The following is a 19,472-nucleotide window of genomic DNA, read 5'->3' as shown; positions in this document are numbered from 1 at the left end:
TCATAAACATCTGCCAAAACTATGAAACAGGCCTTCTACGGACAGGTGCGGTGGCTCACGCCTGTAATCCCAGAACTTCGGGAGGCAGAGGTGGGTGGATCACAAAGTCAGGAGTTAAGCCTGACCAATATTGTGAAACCGCATCTCTACTAAAAATACAAAAATTAGCTGGGCATGGTGGCGGGAGCCTGTAGTCCCCCCTACTTGGGAGGCTGAGGCAGGAGAATCACTTGAACCTGGCAGGCAGAGGTTGCGGTGAGCCAAGATCGCACCACTGAACTCCAGCCTGGGTGACAGAGTGAGACTCCATCTCAAAAAAGAAAAGAAACAGGCCTTTTACGGTAATGAGGGTCACCTGAAAGTTTGTAGGTAAAGGCAGCCTATGCCCCAGGAAGGGCTGAGGAGTTCCGGATGTTACTGCTGTGAGCTCAGGGGCTCACCAATGACCAGTCCCTTGACTGCATCTTGAAAAATCAGAACTCACTTTGCAGCTCTAGCTTCTGGATGATGGGCAGAGCACTGGTCATGGCCACGGAGGTGATGGTCTTCACACCCTTCTCTGCCATCTCACACACAGACTTCAGGTAGGGATACTGGTCCTTTGTACTGAGATAGGCTGAGGACATGAGGTCATACGTGGAGCTTACCAAGGGCAGGTTGACCACCCGAGTCACCACACTCTGCAATCAAAGTAGGGAGGGTATGCTTATTAATCTCTCAAAACACAAGAGGAGAGAAAGTAGGCAAAGGCTACTCAAAATTCATACCGGTTGTGGATCAACTGCAACGGATGCCATTTTTCTTCCTGGAGAAAGAAATCTGCAGAAAAGAGACTAATTTCAGAACACTGGGATAAGACTCTCCCAAATTCATTGCCCAACCCAAGCAAATGCTGATTTCAAGTAGAGAAAAATTCAGGGTGAGCTCCGTGTAGTCTTCTGCACTTCTTTCCTCTCTCCAGCTCTCCAGCTCTTCAGGTCCCCCTCCTGAAGGACCCACACCCACACAACCCCACTCCCTCTTTTGAGGCAAAGTTTCAGAGCTTATGTGTAAACTTGCAATACTCAGGAGGGAGAAGTAAAGTTGCTGACATACTTGTCTTGTTTCTCCGAGTATCTGTTGACAAAAATGCTAGCCAAGTTAAAACCCAGGTTAAGACTAAAAAGAGATTTTAAGTAGAAGACATCTTGGTCAGCCGGGATTCTTGTGGGGATCACAGGACCATCAAGTGGGAACACTTTGCGGGTACGTATTAAAACTTCCTTGTGAAAGGACGGAAGCTAGTTTAGGGGAGACTACGCACAACAGCAAGGAGGTGCTCTGAGGAAGAAGCACTTCAGGACGCCTTTAAACGTCACCTTAGTATCCCCAAAGCTCATACCCACACAAAGCAGACCGCGGCGGAGCTGGGAGGGAAAGAATCTGCTTGCTGTCGTCCGTGCCCGAGCCGGCCCGCTCACCCTACCCTCGCCAAGATTCCACTCCGCAAGAACAGAGCCACCACTACTCTGAAGGCGGAAAACGCGCCAGTATCGGTATCCCATTCCCATTGTGTACCCATAAAATGTGTACCCACAAAATGCGATTTTCAGGCTGGGCGCAGTGGCTCATGCCTGTCATCCCAGCACTTTGGGAGGCCGAGGCGGGTGGATTGCTTGAGGTCAGGAGTTCAAGACCAGCCTGACCAACATGGTGAAACCCCGTCTCTTCTAAAAATACAAAAATTAGCCGGGCGTGGTGGCGGGCGCCTGTAATCCCAGCTGCTCTGGAGGCTGAGGCAGGAGAATCGCTTGAACTGGGGAGGCGGAGGTTGCAGTAAGCCTAGATGGCATCACTGCACTCCAGCCTGGGCGACAGAGCGAGACTCCGTCAAAAAAAAAATGCGGTTTTCTAACGCGTTTCCCTTTCGATAATGTCCCTTTGACAAATGTTAATTATTTCCCCACAACCACCCAGGCAGGCCAAGGGACATCTGATAGCAATCGCCCTAAATCTGTTGGCAGGAAAGAAGCCTCAACGCACAAAGGTAAGGGTCGAAAGCGCGGGTTCAGGAGACCGCCCCCACCCAGCCAGGACCTGGAAGCCGCTAGGCGAGCGGGGAGTCTCGGACCATCACCCCCGCGTCTCGTCCACGTTAGAGCCCCGCGGGGAGCAGAGTAGCGGCCCCGAGGTCCCGGGGAGCCCCCGACCCCAACTGGGCGCCGCTGGGGGCCCGGGACAGGCTCGCTGGGGCACCGAGTGGGCGCGCACTCACCGACGGACCGCAGCGAAAGGCGAAGAGCAGGCGCGTCCCGAAGACGACTCCAGCTGCCACCACCCGGTCAAAGCGTGGGGCCCGCGGGCGCCTGGGCTATAAACCCCGCCTGGCCGCCCCTCCCCGAGCCTCCGCAGCACGTGACCCGCGGCAGCACGCCCTGTCCCAAGCCCGAGTGTCACCCTCGTCGGGCACGTCCCGGCGCCCTCCCCCAACGCCGGCCCTCCTAGAGCGGTGGGGGCCCGGTCGGGGTGAGAGGGTGTGCTGCCTGGGTGAGGGGCCCCGCCGCGGCGAGAGTGAGCTTGTCGGGAACGGGGCGGGGGCCCCGCCTGGGGAGGCTGGGAATTGGAGATAGCCCTGCCTGGAGTCAGGGCGCTGCCTGGTGTCGGGGCCCTGCCTGTGGTCGGGGTCCTGAGAGGCCCGGGGCAAATGGGGATGGCGCCCAGGCCGGCTTTGGGGTTTTGAAAAACGCAAATTAACACCAACTTGTCGAATGGCGTTAGTCCTCAGAATAGAACTCTTTAAAAATGGAAGCGGTGGCTCACGCCTGTAATCACAACACTTTGGGAGGCTGAGGCGAGAAATCTCTCGAGCCTAGGAGTTCGAGACCAGCCTGGCGAAGATTTCTTTTTATTTTAAAAAATAGCCCAGCGTGGTGTCGCGCGCCTGTGGCCCCAGCCACCTGCGAGGCTAAGATGGGAGGATCGCTTGAGCCTGGGAGGTCGAGGCTGCATTGAGCCGAGATCGCGTGGCACTGCACAGTGGCTTCTACGCTGTTATTTTTAGAGAACTAATAACTTTTAAAAGTTTGGTGGAGGCTGGGCGCGGTGGCTCACGCCTGTAATCTTAGCACTTTGGGATGCCGAGGCGAGCGAATCACCAGCCTGGCCAACATGGCGAAACCCCGTCTCTCCCAAAATACAAAGAAAGTAGCCCGGCGTGGTGGCGCGCGCCTGTAGTCCCAGCTAGTCCCGGCTGTTTAGCGGGGTTGGGGTCAGGGGGGTGGGTGGCTAAGGTGAAAGAATCGTTTGAGCTCAAGTGGTTGAGGCTGCAATGAGTCGAGATCGCGCCACTGCACTCCAGCCTGAGTGACAGAGTGAGACCCTGCCTAAAAAAAAAAAAAAAAAGAAAAAAGAAAAAGAAAAGAAAAAACTTAACTCCAGATCACTCCAGAATGACAGCTGCCTAGGTTTATGTGAGATAGGCAACTTTATATGTGCAGGGTTATGCATTGTTTTTCAAAGACAAATTGTCATCTGAGTCCCAGTTGTGTTTTTTGTTGTTGTTGTTTTGTTTGTTTCTTGTGTAAAACGCACGGATTTGGAACGAGATTATTTGAGCAGACAAGTTGTGCCAGCGCCCGAGGCCTGGTAGGGCTGGTGGGACTTCTTACCCCGTGAATGGCTGGGGATTTCCAGATGAAGCTGTCCGGCCTCGGCCCCCACTCCCCCGCCCCCCACCCCCACAGCTCGCAAGGAGGATACAGCAGAGAGGAGGGTTGGGAGGTGGGAAGCGAGCAGGCGCTGGCGCCGCCGGTCCGCCCCCTGAGGAGCCCACAGCGCTGGAGTCCCGGGGACTGGCTTTGTGAAGCTTTGGAGTTGAAACCGTAGGAAGCTCTCAGAGGCTTTTGCCCCAATTTGTTTTCGTTTTTTGTTGTTGTTCTTGTTGTTTTTTTGTTGCTGTTGTTGTTGTTGTTTTTGAGACGGAGTCTCGCTCTGTCGCCAGGCTGGAGTGCAGTGGTGCGATCTCGGCTCACTGCAACCCCAGCCTCCCGGGTTCAAGTGATTCTCCTGCCTCAGCCTCCAGAGTAGCTGGGACTACAAGCGTGGGCCACCACGCCCAGCTAATTTTTGTATTTTTAGCAGAGACGGGGTTTCACCATGTTGGCCAGGATGGTCTCGATCTCTTGACCTCGTTATCCACCCGCCTCGGCCTCCCGAAGTGCTGGGATTACAGGCGTGAGCCACCGCACCCGGTCTACCCCAATTTCTTAACCAATCTTGCATGCACACAGATACTGTTGATCATATTTAAAGCTCCAAACGGACCCATTAAAATGGTATCCCTTATACCATTATACCTGAATATATAATAGTCCTTACTTAGCAAGAAAAATTATTTTCCCCCTCCTCCCCACATGTAATTCAAAATAAAATACTAAGCCATAAATACTGAACCATAAAATAAGTGTTACGAAGTCCAAAAGAGTTCTGGTTTGGGTTTTTTCCTATGTTGCCATCTTCAGTGTTTTAAGTAATTAGATTATTATGTTTTTCTTTTCTTTTTCGTGTTCTGGCGCTGTTTGTTCCCTAAGCAAATGTTTGCTCTGCTTATTGATAATCCATCCCTGCTCTAATGACCTCTGATTTTGCATCAGAAGACTCTCACCCTTTCACCTACAAAATGCCTCCATCTTTTCCTTTTTTTTTTTTTTTTTTGAGACGGAGTCTCGCTCTGTCACCCAGGCTGGAGTGCGGTGGCGCGATCTCGGCTCACTGCAAGCTCCGTCCCGGGTTCACGCCATTCTCCTGCCTCAGCCTCTCCGAGTAGCTGGGACTACAGGCGCCCGCCACCACGCCCGGCTAATTTTTTTTTGTATTTTTAGTAGAGACGGGGTCCTTTTTTGTTTTAAACCTGTGAGTCATTTCCTCACTTAAGGCTGAGCAAGCTTCTTTTTGCTTTTATTTGCCTGTGAAGCAGAGGGCCCCAGGGACTAATTTTGGGAACAAGAGACTCTTCAAGCCCACAAAGGATGAAGCACATCAAATTCTGCACCCCCAACTCTTTTTCAGCTTCGTGAGTCTGAGAACATGAAACCAGTGGCAAGAATAACACCCAAGGTGAGATGCGTAGTGAAGGAAACCAAAAAATTTTACCCCAAAATATACTTCTTTCACATATTTTGAGATGGCTGTTCAGAGAACCTGCAGGCAAAAGTAGTCCTACGAAGCTGTTTGTGTGTGTGTGTGTGTGTGTGTGTGTGTAAGGGAGAGTCTGCAATATACAGAGAAAATCTGCATTGATGCAGCCAGGTGCTCTCTGAGGTTTTCCCTTGTCCAGATATAGGAAAGATTAATGGAAAGTCTGACACCTTTAAAGGTCTGAAAGAAACATTAACCATCTATTCTCTCCAATGGCTACTACCTGTGAGGTTTCATCTACATCAGCGGTCCCCAACCTTTTTGGCACCAGGAATAGCTTTCATGGAAGACAATTTTTCCATGGACCAGGGCAGGGGGATGGTTTTCAGGATGAAACTGTTCCACCGTAAATCATCAGGCATTAGATTCTCATAGGAGCCGCAACCTAGATCCCTTGCATGTGCAGTTTACAACGGGGTTCTTGCTCCTAAGAGAACCTAATACCAGCTGCTGACCTGACAGGAGGCAGAGCTCAGGCGGTATTGCTCAATCACCCGTCACTCACCTCTTGCTGTGCGGCCCTATTCCTAACAGGAATGTAAATGACCACAATGTAAATGGCCCAAAGTCTGGGGACCCCTATCTACATAATGAGATGACCTTTGCTAGCCAAGTTTCCATTTCTGTCTTGCCACTAAATCCTGATTTACCACCATTCTCTTAGCCCCCAAACTTTCTGTAACCTCAGGAGGGGTATATAAGCTTCTGAAACCAATGAGAGGTGGAGTAATTACTCTGTGGTTCCCCCACATGCCCGATAATACATTTACGTCTTTTTATAATAATACATGTACATCTTTTGCCCTGTTAATTTGCTTTCTGCCAGTTGATTTTTCAGTGAACCTCCAGAGGACAAAGGAGACGTTTTTCCTTGGCCCCTGCAGTAGGTTGCCATTAGATAGGATGTGTACAGTGTGGCAGTCCTGGGGAGTGGCAGGACATTACCAAGGATTTGGCCGACCTGAGATTCCTGGAGGTTTTCAGGGTTTTGTTTGGTTCCCTCCAGGATTCGATTTACCGTCATTCAGCATCTGGCTCCTGTGTCTTTCTCACCAGCTTCTTCTCCGGACTTTACCTGTGTGAAAGGAAAATAAATATTGGGACCCCAAAATCAGTAAGCCAAAGGGAAAAGTCAAGCTGGGGACTGTGTCACACAAACCTCCTATTTCAAAGATAAGCTAGTGGTTCATGCCTGTAATCCCAGCCCTTTGGGAGGCTGAGGCAGGTGATCACTTGAACCCAGGAGTTTGAGACCAGCCTGGGCAACATGGTGAAATCCCGTCTCTACAGAAAATACAAAATTAGCCGGGTGTGGTGGCATGCGCCTGTAGTCCTACTTGCTGGCTGAGGTAGGAGGATCATTTGAGCCTGGGTGGTCAAGGCTGCAGTTGGGGACTGCTATAATGGAGACACTGCACTCCAGCCTGGATAAGAGAGTGGGACCCTGTCTCAAAATAAAACAAAACAAAAAAGCTACATACCTCCCTCATAATTTGCCCACTGGGAAATTCCTTGTGGGCCCCAAGATCATCACTCAGATTCTGATTAGATATAACTAACAGAATGGAATATGAACTCAGAAACACTCTGCCACCCCTCCACTCCCTATATTAATGCATCTCAGGCTGGATTTATAGGTCTACAGATGTAACCCTGGAAATGTAGAATAGCTAAATCCGAATGTCTCTAGTTAACAAAGAGCTGAATTAAAATAATGTCATACATATAATGCATCTTGATTTTTTTTTGAGACAGAGTCATGCTCTGTCACCCAGGCTGTAGTGCAGTGGCACGATGTCGGCTCACTGCAATCTCCACCTCCTGGGTTCAAGTGATTCTCCTGCCTCAGCCTCCTGAGTAGCTGGGATCACAGGCGCCTGCCACCATGACTGGCTAATTTTTTTTTGTTTCTGTTTTTGTTTTTGTTTTTGTTCTTGTTTTTGTTTTGAGACAAGGTTTCACTCCGTCACCCAGGCTGGAATGCAGTGGCGTGATCTTGGCTCACTGCAACCTCGACCTCTTGGGTTCAAGCGATTCTCCTGCCTCCCGAGTAGCTAGGACTACAGGCACCTGCCACAGTGCCCGGCTAATTTTTGTAATTTTAGTAGAGTCAGGGTTTTGCCATGTTGGCCAGGCTGGTCTCGAATTCCTGACCTCAGGTGATCTGCCTGCCTCGGCCTCCCAAAGTGCTATGCATGAGCCACCATGCCTAGCCCAAAGTGTGCTTTTTAGATGGATATTTATATTAGATTCTACTTAATGCTCACAGGCCTAAACAACTAACAAGAGAAGTCACTGATGAGTGCTAAGTTCTACCTAGAACTTGGTTACAGAAAGCCTGTAACTGGATGCAGCTCACAGTCCTAGAAAATCCAAGCAAAATTTTACACATGTATGTGAATCAAGGACTCCCACAGCAGCTTGGAGATTGTCAGTTAGGGAGTCTCAAACTGCAAGTTAATTCATGAGCCAAAACATATTCTCTCAAATGTTCTGTAAAAGTGTGGATGTGGGAGCATAAACTCAGTAAAGCAGCCACCCTGTTACAGAATGAATAAGAATCTAGGGGGCCAGATGCAGTGGCTCACACCTATAAGCCCAGCACTTTGGGAGGCCGAGGCAGGTGGATCATTTGAGGTCAGGAGTTCGAGACCAGCCTGACCAACATGGTGAAACCCCGTCTCTACTAAAATACAAAAATTATCTGGGCGGTAGTGGCATGCACTTGTAATCCCAGCTACTCGGGAGGCTGAGGTGGGAGAATCCCTTGAGCCTGAGAGGCGGAGGTTGCAGTGAGCTAAGATCAGGCCACTGCACTCCAGTCCGGGCGAGAGCGTGAGACTGTGTCTCAAAACAAAACAAAACAAAACAAAACAAAACAAAACAAAACAAAGAATCTAGGTCTCTGTCTCCTTTTTCCAAGCAACATGTACCCCTGAAACACAAGGACTACTCTCTGGAACTGCTTAGTGGCTGGTGCACTGAGTGGGTATGCCCAAAACGCACATGGTTTTACTCCCGTGAGGGAGTCGAAGTTTAACTTGCAGGTTTCCCAGTAATTGTTTACAAAAGGGTTTCTCCTCAAGCCACCACTACAGAATATCCTTGCTAGGCATGAAAAATATGGCCCCTTCCCTTCACATGCTCATAAGAACTTCCGGGATTCTTGGGCAGAAACCACACCTAGACCATCATGTTCTTCTTCTTCTTCTTCTTTTTTTTTTTTTTTTTAATAGAGATGGGGCCTTGGTATGTTGTCCAGGCTAGTGTCAAACTCCTGGGCTCAGGCGATCTTCCCACCCCATCCTCCCAAAGTGTTGGGATTATATGCGTGAGCCCCTGTGCCTGGCCTATCACCGTGTTCTTGACAGCTCTCCACCAGATGAGCATATGAGGCTCATAACCAGCTCTTACTTATTTATTTAATGGAGGGTGGGGGAGATTCTGATTGGGGTAGTCTCGGACTGAACTAAATTTTAATATATTCATGTTAAATAAATGATCTGGCTACCTAATTAATAACACAATTTCATGTGAAAGATAAAAATCAAGAACTGAAGACTGTTTCCCAGAAAAAGAATAGTGGTGATTTTATTACATTTATTCTTTCTCTGTCTCTTTCTCTTGTACCCACACATACACACAGATTGGGACATACACTCCAAACTGCCAAGGAATCTGTTCGTGGTGCAATTTTTGGAAGTCGAAGATATTGCACATTTTAAGTCACAACCTGGCTGGGCACAGTGGCTCGTAATCCTAGCACTTTGGGAAGCTGAGGCAGGCAGATGACTTGAGCTCAGGAGTTGGAGACCAGCCTGGGCAACATGTCGAAACTCTGGCTCTACAAAACATACAAAAATTAACTGGGTGTGGTGGCATGCACCTGTTATCCCAGCTACCCAGGAGGTTGAGGTGACAGAATGGCTTGAGCCTGGGAGGTGGAGGCTGTAATGAACCAAGACTGCACCACTGCACTCCCTCCTGGGTGTCAGAGCTGTATCCTGTCTCAAAAAAAAAAAAAAAAAGACAATCTGCTTCAAAATCAGAAAGCATGCCATCTCAAGAGATATACCAAATAATTGGCAATGGTGATCTGGGATAGATGGGCAGGAATCATAAAAAAACTTCCACTTTTCATATTATATATTTCTTATAATGTTTGAAAATGTTTAGTGAGCCTATATTTCTCCTTTTGTAAGCAGAAAGTATAACACAGAGAAATTTTAAAAACAAAAGCAGCACGCCACATCTCTTAGCAATGGACCATATACTACCATCATTCACTTCATGCTGGACTTCTTGTGATAGTTCTGCCTGTTCGTGAGAATCCCTGATTCACAACCTGCAAGCAGCTGTGAGGGTCCCTGAAAAGATTTGGCAGCTCCTTACCAGTCCTTTGAATGGGTAGAAAACCATGCAGGCAGACCAGGCACGGTGGCTCACGCCTGTAATCCCAGCACTTTGGGAGGCCGAGGCGGGGGGACCACAAGGTCAGGAGTTTGAGACCAGCCTGGCCAACATAGTGAAACCCCGTCTCTACTAAAAATACAAAAATTAGCCAGGTGTGGTGGCACATGCCTTTAGTCCTAGCTGCTCAGGAGGCTGAAGCAGGAGAATCGCTCAAACCCAGGAGGCAGAGGTTGCAGTGAGATGAGACCGCACCACTGCCCTCCAGCCTGGGTGATAGAGCAAGACTCTGTCAAAAAAAAAAAGGGAGGGGCTGGGCGCGGTGGCTCACGCCTGTAATCCCAGCACTTTGGGTGGCCGAGGCGGGCAGATCACGAGGTCAGGAGTTTGAGACCAGCCTGGCCAACGTGGTGAAACCCCGTCTCTACTAAAAATACAAACATTAGCCGAGTGTGGTGGTTTGTGCCTGTAATCCCAACTACTTGGGAGGCTGAAGCAGGAGAATCCCTTGAACCCAGAAGGCAGGGGGTTGCAGTGAGCTGAGATGGCGCCATTGCACTCCAGCCTGGGTGACAGGGCAGGACTCTGTCTCAAAAAAACAAACATAACAAAACCAAAAAAATTGCACATGCAGATACAAATCTGGGACAAAGTAGAAGCCCTTGGGCTTCCTTTCCTTGTAACCTTTTCCCTCAGGTCTGTCAGGACTGTCTTCACCATCAGAATGAGCAATTTCCCTGTGGGTCCTTGCCTATCTTCTCACCCCCATGTGCCTTTTGTTTATGGTTGATTTCCCAGGCCTCTCTGCAAATGGCTAAGGGACACAGAGGTTTAATCTGGTATTGACTGTCAACACTAACAAACCTCATGCTTAGTGAAAGATATGTTTAGAACTGAACTGTTAGGTAGAGCCCTAAAATGTGTGGAGAAAGAATGTTGAAGATGTGGTGGGGAACTTTCGTGCTTTTGGGCATGGAAACCACTTAGCATAGTGCACATCGGCAGGATGTCAAGAACCTGTTTTCCATGATGCCCAAAAGAATAATATACTGTATTCAAGGCAGCCCTGGCAAGTGTGCAGCCCTGTATTGAATAACATTAGGGAATCAACAGAGGTAAAATTAATGATCCCTCAGCTGGGTGCAGTGGCTCATGCCAGTAATCCCAGCACTTTGGGAGGCCAAGGCAGACGGATCATGAGGTCAGGAGTTCAAGACCAGCCTAGCCAACATGGTGAAACCCTACTTCTACTAAAAAATACAATAATTAGCCGGGCGTGGTGGCGCACACGTGTAATCCCAGCTACTGGGGAGGCTGAGGCAGGAGAATCTCTTGAAACCAGGAGGTGGAAGTTGCAGTGAGCCGAGATCACACCACTGCACTCTAGCCTGGGCAACAGAGCAAGACTCTGTCTAAAAAAAAAAAAAAAAAAAATTCATGACCCCTGCTCTTGAAAAGCCCAGAATATATAGTTAGTAAGTAACTGAGATCTCTGTTGTAAACAGGCAAGGCAATACTGTTCTCTCTCTTTCTCTCTCTCGTGTGTGTGTGTGTTCGTGTGTGTAAGGTACTGATTCCTTACTACACGGACTCAACAAGACCAGCTCATCACCAGTCTGCTACATAGACAAGTTCCTTGAAGACATTCTTCATGTCTTCACCAAGTCATGTACTGCTGCCCAAGCCTTCCCTTTCCTGTGGCCCTCTGGCTTTGGCACACTCCTCGTCTCTAGCCACACTTCTGTCTCTGTGGGGGTGCACGAGCAGAAGGACCGCTTTCACACACCTCAGCTTACCCCAGTTGCTTCAAACTGCTCTCCCCCTCCCTTGCTTGGTAGCCTTTCTTCCATGCATCACTTCAGTGTCAGCCACTGCTAGATTATTAGCCCTTGAGGGCTCCTGCTTTCTTTTCCGGCCAAGCACACTTTAGGAAGAAAGCCGTAATTGTTCTGACAAAACGTTCTGTTCAACCAGAATGAACTCAAAATGGAATCCTGGGAACTCAGGCAAACAACTATTGCCAATCAGGTTGCTGCCAGCCAACTCCAAGAACAGTCTAGAAGTAAGAGCCTGCTGATTGCTCTGCCTCCTCCCACCCTATGTCCAATGGTGTCCTGCTCACAGTTGACAATGTCTCCATTCTCCTGATGACACCATTTCAAAAGACTTAAATCATCTCCTCCTTTGACCAGCATGTGTGGGTTTATGACATTCCTTGCCAAACCACAGGGGTCATCTGCAAATAGTAATTCTCCTGGCCTGAGTAAGTTCCCAGAAGCCCTAGGTTGGCCATATAATTACAAACTCCAGAGCATTAATAAAGACAAAGAAAAGTGAAGTGGCTGGTTCATGCCTGTAATCTCAGCACTTTGGGAGGCTGAGACACGAGGATTCTTGGGCCCAGGAGTTCCAGACCGGTCTGGGCAACATAGTGAAACCTCATCTGTACAAAAAAATACAAAAATTAGCCAGGTACGGTGGTGTGTGCCTGTAGCCTGTAGTCCCAGCTACTAAAGAGGCTGTGGTGGGAAGATCACTTGAGCCGGGTTGCAGTGAGCCGAGATCAGGCAACTGCACTCTAGCCTGGGTGACAGAGCAAGACTCTGTCTCAAAACAAAAAAAGAAAAAAAAGGAAAAAGAAAAGTGGAGTGGACAATGGGGGAGGACAAATTATTTTACAAAGAACAACAACAAAAATACCTTGAAGTCTTCATAAACACTAAATAGCCAGGCATGGGCCAGGCATGGTGGCTCACACCTGTAATCCCAGCACTTTGGGAGTCTGAGGTGGATGGGTCACTTGAGGTCAGGAGCATGAGACCAGCCTGGCCAACATGGTGAAACCCTGTCCTAAAAATACAAAAACTACGGCCCAGCGCGATGGCTCACAACTGTAATCCCAGCACTTTGGGAGACTGAGGTGGTTAGATTACCTGAGGTCAGGAATTGGAGATCAGCCTAGCTAACATGGTGAAACCCCGTCTCTACTAAATATACAAAATTAGCTGGGCGCGGTGGAAGCACGCCTATAATCCCAGCTACTGGGGAGGCTGAGGCAGGAGAATTGCTTGAGCCTGGGAGACAGAGTTTGCAGTGAGCCAGGATTGTGCCACTGCTCTCCAGCCTGGGCGACAGTGAGACTCCGTCTCAAAAAAAAAAAAAAAAAAAAAAAACTAGCTGGGCGTGGTGGTGCACACCTGTAATCCCAGGGCTCGGAAGGCTGAGGCAGGAGAATTGCACGAACTCGGGAGGCAGAGATTGCAGTGAACTGAGATTGCCCCACTGCACTCTGGCGTGGGCAACAGAGTGAGACTCCGTCTCAATAAAAATAATAAATAGCCAGGCATGGTGGCATGTGCCTGTTGTCCCAGCTACTCAGGAGGCTGAGGCAGGCAGATCACTTGAGCCCAGGAGTTTAAGAGTGATCATAGGAGATCACAGTGCTGTCATGCACTATGATCACACTTGTAAATAGCCACTCTCTTCAGCCTGGGCAACACAGTGAGAACCTGTCTTTCTCTCTTTTTCCTTTTTTTTTTTGCGGGGCAGACAGGGTCTCACTCTGTCACCCAGGCTGGAGTGCAGTGGTACGATCTCAGCTGACTACAACCTCTACCTCCCAGGTTCAAGCGATTCTTCTGCCTCAGCCTCCCGAGTATCTGGGAGTACAGGCATGCACCACCATACCCAGCTAATTTTTTGTATTTTTAGTAGAGACAGAGTTTCACCATGTTGGCCAGGCTGATCTTGAACTCCTGGCCTCAAATGATCCACCTGCCTCGGCCTCCCAAAGTGCTGGAATTACAGGTGTGAGCCAGTGTGCCTAGCCAATTGTTATTTCTATGCCTATGTAATATGCCACACAGAATCACATGTATATGTAAATTTTTTAATAAAGTATTCAAAATGATAAGCTGGTAGGAAAAAAGATTTGTGTATCTAATGACTCAAGTTGAAATGAATTTCTGAAAACAAAGACAATATATTGCAGTGATTCCAAGCATACCTACAATCACCCAGATCTATGTTTGATGACAAAATAGTATTCAACTTGTAGGAAATGCCTCTAAGAGAAAATGGGAAGGAGCCAGGAAAGGCTGGCAGGCCCATCAGACTGCGATGCAGGCCTCAACCCAAGTGAAGAAGAGAGAAAAGGAGGGAAGGGTGGCTAGAAGCACGTTACATTATAGTGTACTCTAAAGAAAGTTCAGCGAGGCTGCAGGAGCACTCCAGTCATCAGAGGAGCCCTAGATCTCCAAAGTATCAGCCTGCCTTAAAATCCCTGCCACACTCTGTCACTGGCTGAGAGTAGCCTATGGCTGCGTGACCTCAGCTCACACGTGGTGATGGAGTTCAGAAGGCAGCAGGAGCCCTCAGCCAAGGATATCTGAGCAGTGTATCTCATGGTCACCACACTGTTTTCCTCTTTAGTAAGACAGGACAAAATCCTTGCCCACTTGGCATCCAGAGAAATTGGATGACTCAGAGAAGGCGATGTCTATAAACACTTGGTAAACTTTAAGTATGGAACATGTAAAATATTCCTTACTCAGGACTGTGACCCAGTCGTGATGTGTAGCTCTTCACTCCCTATCTCCGTCTACGTCCTTTAACACACACCTACTAGACCTCCAGTCTGCCTCTGGCTACCCAACCTAGATATTTCCTGAGCTCAGCCCTGTCTGGAACGCAGGAATGGAAAATGCAGTCCTTTGGCTCGTAGCTAAAAATGTCCTCAAACAGATCGAGCCAGCTGGCTGTGCATAGGTCAATTCAACCTCATTACGTACCACTTCAATGAAGCTGGACATTGACCTCTTTGATAACCAAGGGCCATGCACAGCAAATTCTGCAATTTAATGATTAAAACTGCTTGGAAGAGATGCAAACTATTAGACTTTGAGAGCTCTACGTTTTTATTTTGATTTTATTTATTTATTTATTTTGAGATGGAGTCTCTGTCACCCAGGCTGGAGTGCAGTGGTGTAATCTTGGCTCACTGCAACCTCTGCCTCCCAAATTCAAGCAATTCTCCTGCCTCAGCCTTCCAAGTAGCTGAGATTACAGGTGCCCGCCACCACGCCTGGCTAATTTTTGTATTTTTAGTAGAGACAGGGTTTCATCATGTTGGCCAGACTGGTCTCGAACTCATGACCTCAAGTGATCTGCCTGCCTTGGCCTCCCAAAGTGCTGGGATTATAGGTGTGAGCCACCATGTCTGGCCGTAATTTTGTTTATTTTTGAATAGGTAATACTTACACATGATCTGATATGCAAAACTTACAAAAGGTAATATAGTGAAAAGCCTCCCTTCCATTCTGTCCTCTACTCACAAAGTTCTCCCTCACCGGAGGCAATCAATGCTATCCTTTCTTTTCTTTTCTTTTTTCTTTTTGTTTTTTTTTTTTTTTGAGATGGAGTCTCTCTCTGTCGCCCAGGCTGGAATGCAGTGGCGATATCTCAGCTCACTGCAACCTCTGCTCCCCAGGTTCAAGCAATTCTCCTGCCTCAGCCTCCTGAGTAGCTGGGACTACAGGCGCATGCCACCACACCTGGCTAGTTTTTTTTGTATTTTAGTAGAGACGGGGTTTCACTGTGTTGCCTAGGCTGGTTGCAAACTCCTGAGCTCAGGCAATCCGCCCGCCTCGGCCTCCCAAAGTGCTGGGATTACAGGTGTGAGCCACCGCACTCAGCCAATGCTATCCTTTTCTTATGTATCCTTTCAGAAAAAAAAAAAAATAATATATATATAATATATTATATTTTTTTTTTTTTGGTATGTTGTCTCTCTCCGTCACCCAGGCTGGAGTGCAGTGGTGCAATCTTGGCTCACTGCAACTTCCACCTCCTGAGTTCAAGCGATTCTCCTGCCTCAGCCTCCCAAGTAGCTGGGATTACAGGCGCCTGCCACCACACCTGGCTAATTTTTGTATTTTTAGTAGAGATAGGGTTTCACCATGTTGGCCAGGCTGGTCTTGAACTCCTGACCTCAGGTGATCTGCCTGCCTCAGCCTCCCAAAGTGCTGGGATTTCAGGCGTGAGCCACCGCGCCCAGCCCTCAGAAACATTTTGTGTGTATTTCTGCCTCCGAAGTAATTTCTAAAATTGCTAAAAGAATGTCCCTTAGAGAGTAACTACTGTTCAGACTGGGCTAATGTTATTTACATTCCTCTATTTTACTCTAATTTATCTAATTTCAACCTTATTTGGAGGCATATTTTTTTCAACATTTCACTATGAAGATTTTTCAAACATACAGGAAAGTTGAAAGAATTGTTCAGTGGGGCCAGGTGCGGTGGCTCATGCCTCTAATCCCAGCAGTTTGGGAGTCCAAGGTGGGCAGATCACTTGAGGTCAGGAGTTTGAAACCAGCCTGGCCAACATGGAGAAACCCTGTCTCGACCAAAACTACAAAAATTAGCTGGGTGTGGTGGCAGGCACCTGTAATCCCAGCTACTCGGGAGGCTGAGAAAGGAGAATTGCTTGAACCCCAGAGGTGGAGGCTGCAGTGAGCTGAGATCACACCACTGCACTCCAGCCTGGGAGACAGAGCGAGACTCCACCTCAAAAAAAAAAAAAAAAAAGAAAGAAAAGAAAGAATTGTTCAGTGAACACCCACACTCCCACCACCTAGATTCTGCAATGACTAATTTGCTACATTTGCTTTAGGTATTGTTATTATTATTCTCATTTTACCGCTGATGAAACTGTGTCTTGTTGCAAAAGCTTCTAATGCTATCTTGCTTAATCGTTTTTTTTTTTTTTTAATTATTCCAGCATTTCAACCAAGGTCCAAAGAGATTAACATTCCCTGAGAAGAATTTAAATCCAATTTTTTGTGTCCAAATACGGTCTGTAGATAAGCCCCAAAGAACACAAGTTCTCTTTTTCACTTGTTATTTCTCCACCCTTTGGCCCTTATTCCACATGGTGCTGTTGTCCCTAACAGAGTTTAACCTCCCTCAGCTGACCTCCTTCTTCGTGAAAGCATGGTAGTTTTTAGGCATGTGAGGGAAGCAGACCAGGCATCCCAGCCGACTCATCTGTTTTTATCTCAACAGCCTATATGGACAACCACTTTTCTACTCACAGTGTGGTTCACAGACCAGCAGAATTACATCATAAATGCACAGTATCGAGCCCACCCAGACCTATAGAATGAGAATCTGTCATTTCACAAGATTCCCAAGTGATTCCTTTGCACATGCCACATCATTACAGTCTCACTTCAGCCATGGTTAAAAGGAGACCAATGTGATTTGCTGGTCATACGTGGAAAAAAAAAAAAAAGAGTAGTTCATGACATTTATCTTGACCAGGCATGGTAACTCATGTCTGCAATCCTAACACTTTGAGATGCCAAAGTGTGATGATCACTTGAGGCCAGGAGTTCGAGTCCAGCCTGGGCAACATAGCAAGGCTATAAAGAAAAATAAAGACATTTATCTTTAAAACAACCCTTTCCTTCTTTTTGTTTTTACATCTCATTTGCCTCTTTACTCCCTTTCTTCACAACCCGTAATTCCACTCATTGAGCCTGCTGTGTATGCTATGTATGAGGAACATTATTCCTAACCCTCAGAGGATTATAGAAGATATTTTATTCCTAATTTACACATGAGGCTCAGAGGATTAGAAATCCACCTAATATGAAACAGCTGTAAATATTAAGTATGTTCTTTTCCAAGAGCTACTGCTCTCTTTCTACTGTAAAACAATGTCTTTCCAAACTCTGGCAATTGCCTCAGCCTAGACCTTGCCCACTTGGGCCAGAGAGCTTATGTCTGCCTGTCATCCAAGGCTTGTGGACTTGTCTCTCTCTCAAGCCACTTTCTCATGTCTCATTATGTCTCATTCACCGCTAGTTGATCTGGATCTTGTTCTTTTAGTTCCCAGGCATCAACCAGGTGTTCTTATAATCTAAGAACTTAGGTAACACCTGTGAATTATAATTATAGCCGCCTGCAGACAGTGAGAGGAGGTGGGAGTGAGAAGATGACAGACAGGTGAAGAAATATTTGGCGAGGTAGGACGCACTCTGCCAGGGCATGCCCCATTTCAACCTAAATAAACAGCTCAAATAGCTGCTGTGGATATGGTATCATGCTAATGCCTATGCTGGGTACAGAGATCTACAAAACGTGATTCCTGCCCTTAATAAGGATAATTTATCCAGCAGGGGAGCTAGAACACATGCACACATAAAAGCCCCATGAACAAAGTACAGCAAGAACATAGAAGAGAGGCTGCTTCTGGGTGGTGAAATAGATGATTAAAAAGAGCCTGGGATGGGAGGCAGAGAGCCTCCCAGGCAAGGGGAGAATGTGCAGAAACAGAAGGAAGGAAAAGCACCTTTGGGGAATCTCCTGCACAGATCCCAGAGTGGCTGATGGAGAAGGTATGTTAGACTAAGGAGGAAGCTTGGGAATGCCTCATAGGGAGTCACTGAAGGTTGATAAGTAATGTGATCAGAAGTGGGCAGTTCGGTTACTACTTTGGCAGAGAATGTGGATCAAAGCAGACAGTGACTAGATTGAGGGAGGTGACAGATTCATACCTAGAATGAAACTCAGAGAACTGGTAGACAAGCAGCTTTCAAACTTTTTGGCCCTGAAACCCTTTGTGCAAATGAAATCTTAGTCAGCCATTGTAAACAAATAGATTAAAGCTAAATTGCTCTGGTTGGAATAAGTGGGGGGGAAGAACTGAGTTCTTTCCTTCCTCTTATTTCTTTCTTTCTCTCCTAGTGGATTCTGAAGGGGCTTCTTGTTTGAAAATCAGTGATCAAAGGGCTTAGCAAACCACAACCAGCTCCTGCCTGCCACCTGTTTTTGCAAATAAAAACCTATGGGGATACAGCCATGCCTCTTTGATTTCATATTGTCTCTGCCTGCTTTCATGTTACAATGACCAAGCTGAATAATCAGGACAGGGAAACCCCATGGTCCACAAAATTGAAAGTATTTGCTATCTGGCCCTTTAAAGACAAGGTTTGCCAACCTACCATCTAGGGCTTTGTTACAATGCACAGGTGTTACCTATGTTCTTGGTCTGTGGTCTAAGTGTCATCCTTAGACACCAGCACACATTGTCCCTCTGTGCACAGATAGCTCAGGGTGATGAAGGTTGATTTAGGAGTCACTGACAGCCAGGCGCGGTGGCTCACGCCTGTAATCCCAGCACTTTGGGAGGCCGAGACGGGCAGATCACCTGCAGTCAGGAGTTCATGACCAGTCTGACCAACGTCCAACATGGAGAAACCCCGTCTCTACTAAAAATACTAAATTAGCCAGGAATGGTGGCACATGCCTGTAATCCCAGCTACTCAGGAGGCTGAGGCAGAAGAATCACTTGAACCCGGGAGGCGGAGGTTGCGGTGAGCTGAGATCACGCCATTGCTCTCCAGCCTGGACAAAAAGAGTGAAACTCTGTCCACCCCCCCCACACAAAAAAAGGAGTCATTGCCTTGGAATTAGGAGTTAGGAGTTGTGTGAGATGGCTTATGGTCAAGAGAGAGGGTCCAGAAAGAAAAGAAAGGAGGTTCTGAGAAAACCTTCAGTAATGGCTAGATTTAGAGAACAGGCTGAGGGAATCATAGGAGAAATCACTGGGAAAAGTACCAATTCTCATTGATTCCAGAAAATTATGACACATTGGGCCTGGCACAGTGGCTCATGCCTGTAATCCCAGCACTCTGGGAGGCCAAGGCGGGCGGATCACAAAGTCAGGAGATCGAGATGATCCTGGCTAACACAGTGAAACCCCCTCTCTACTAACAATATAAAAAATTAGCTGGGTGTGGTGGTGGTGCCTGTAGTCCCAGCTACTCCAGAGGCTGAGACAGGAGAATGGTGTGAACCCAGGAGGCGGAGCTTGCAGTGAGCCGA

General features: G+C 47.7%; 1 protein-coding gene across 5 annotated transcripts in view; it reads right to left on the bottom strand.

Annotated features, from left to right (window-relative positions):
* PLIN2 (perilipin 2) overlaps positions 1 to 19,472 on the bottom strand; it is a 79,512-nt gene that overhangs the window by 14,689 nt on the left and 45,351 nt on the right. For 2 of the 5 annotated variants that reach the window (XM_058431055.1, XM_058431056.1), the window contains 3 exons: positions 6,194 to 6,250; positions 768 to 819; positions 485 to 680 (listed from right to left, as the gene is read on the bottom strand). In XM_058431055.1, the coding sequence (XP_058287038.1) occupies positions 485 to 680; positions 768 to 797 (226 nt within the window). In that variant the 5' untranslated portion in view covers positions 798 to 819; positions 6,194 to 6,250. Of the gene's footprint in view, positions 1 to 484; positions 681 to 767; positions 820 to 2,254; positions 2,438 to 6,136; positions 6,251 to 19,472 lie in introns of those variants that run through there. The other 3 variants (XM_032139387.2, XM_032139390.2, XM_032139389.2) reach the window with 2 other exon arrangements.

Source organism: Hylobates moloch, unplaced genomic scaffold, assembly GCF_009828535.3.
Source record: "Hylobates moloch isolate HMO894 unplaced genomic scaffold, HMol_V3 SCAFFOLD_19, whole genome shotgun sequence".
Taxonomy (NCBI): Eukaryota; Metazoa; Chordata; class Mammalia; order Primates; family Hylobatidae; genus Hylobates; species Hylobates moloch.
Note: the sequence above shows the minus strand (reverse complement) of the source record. Positions and strands in the feature narration are given on the sequence as shown.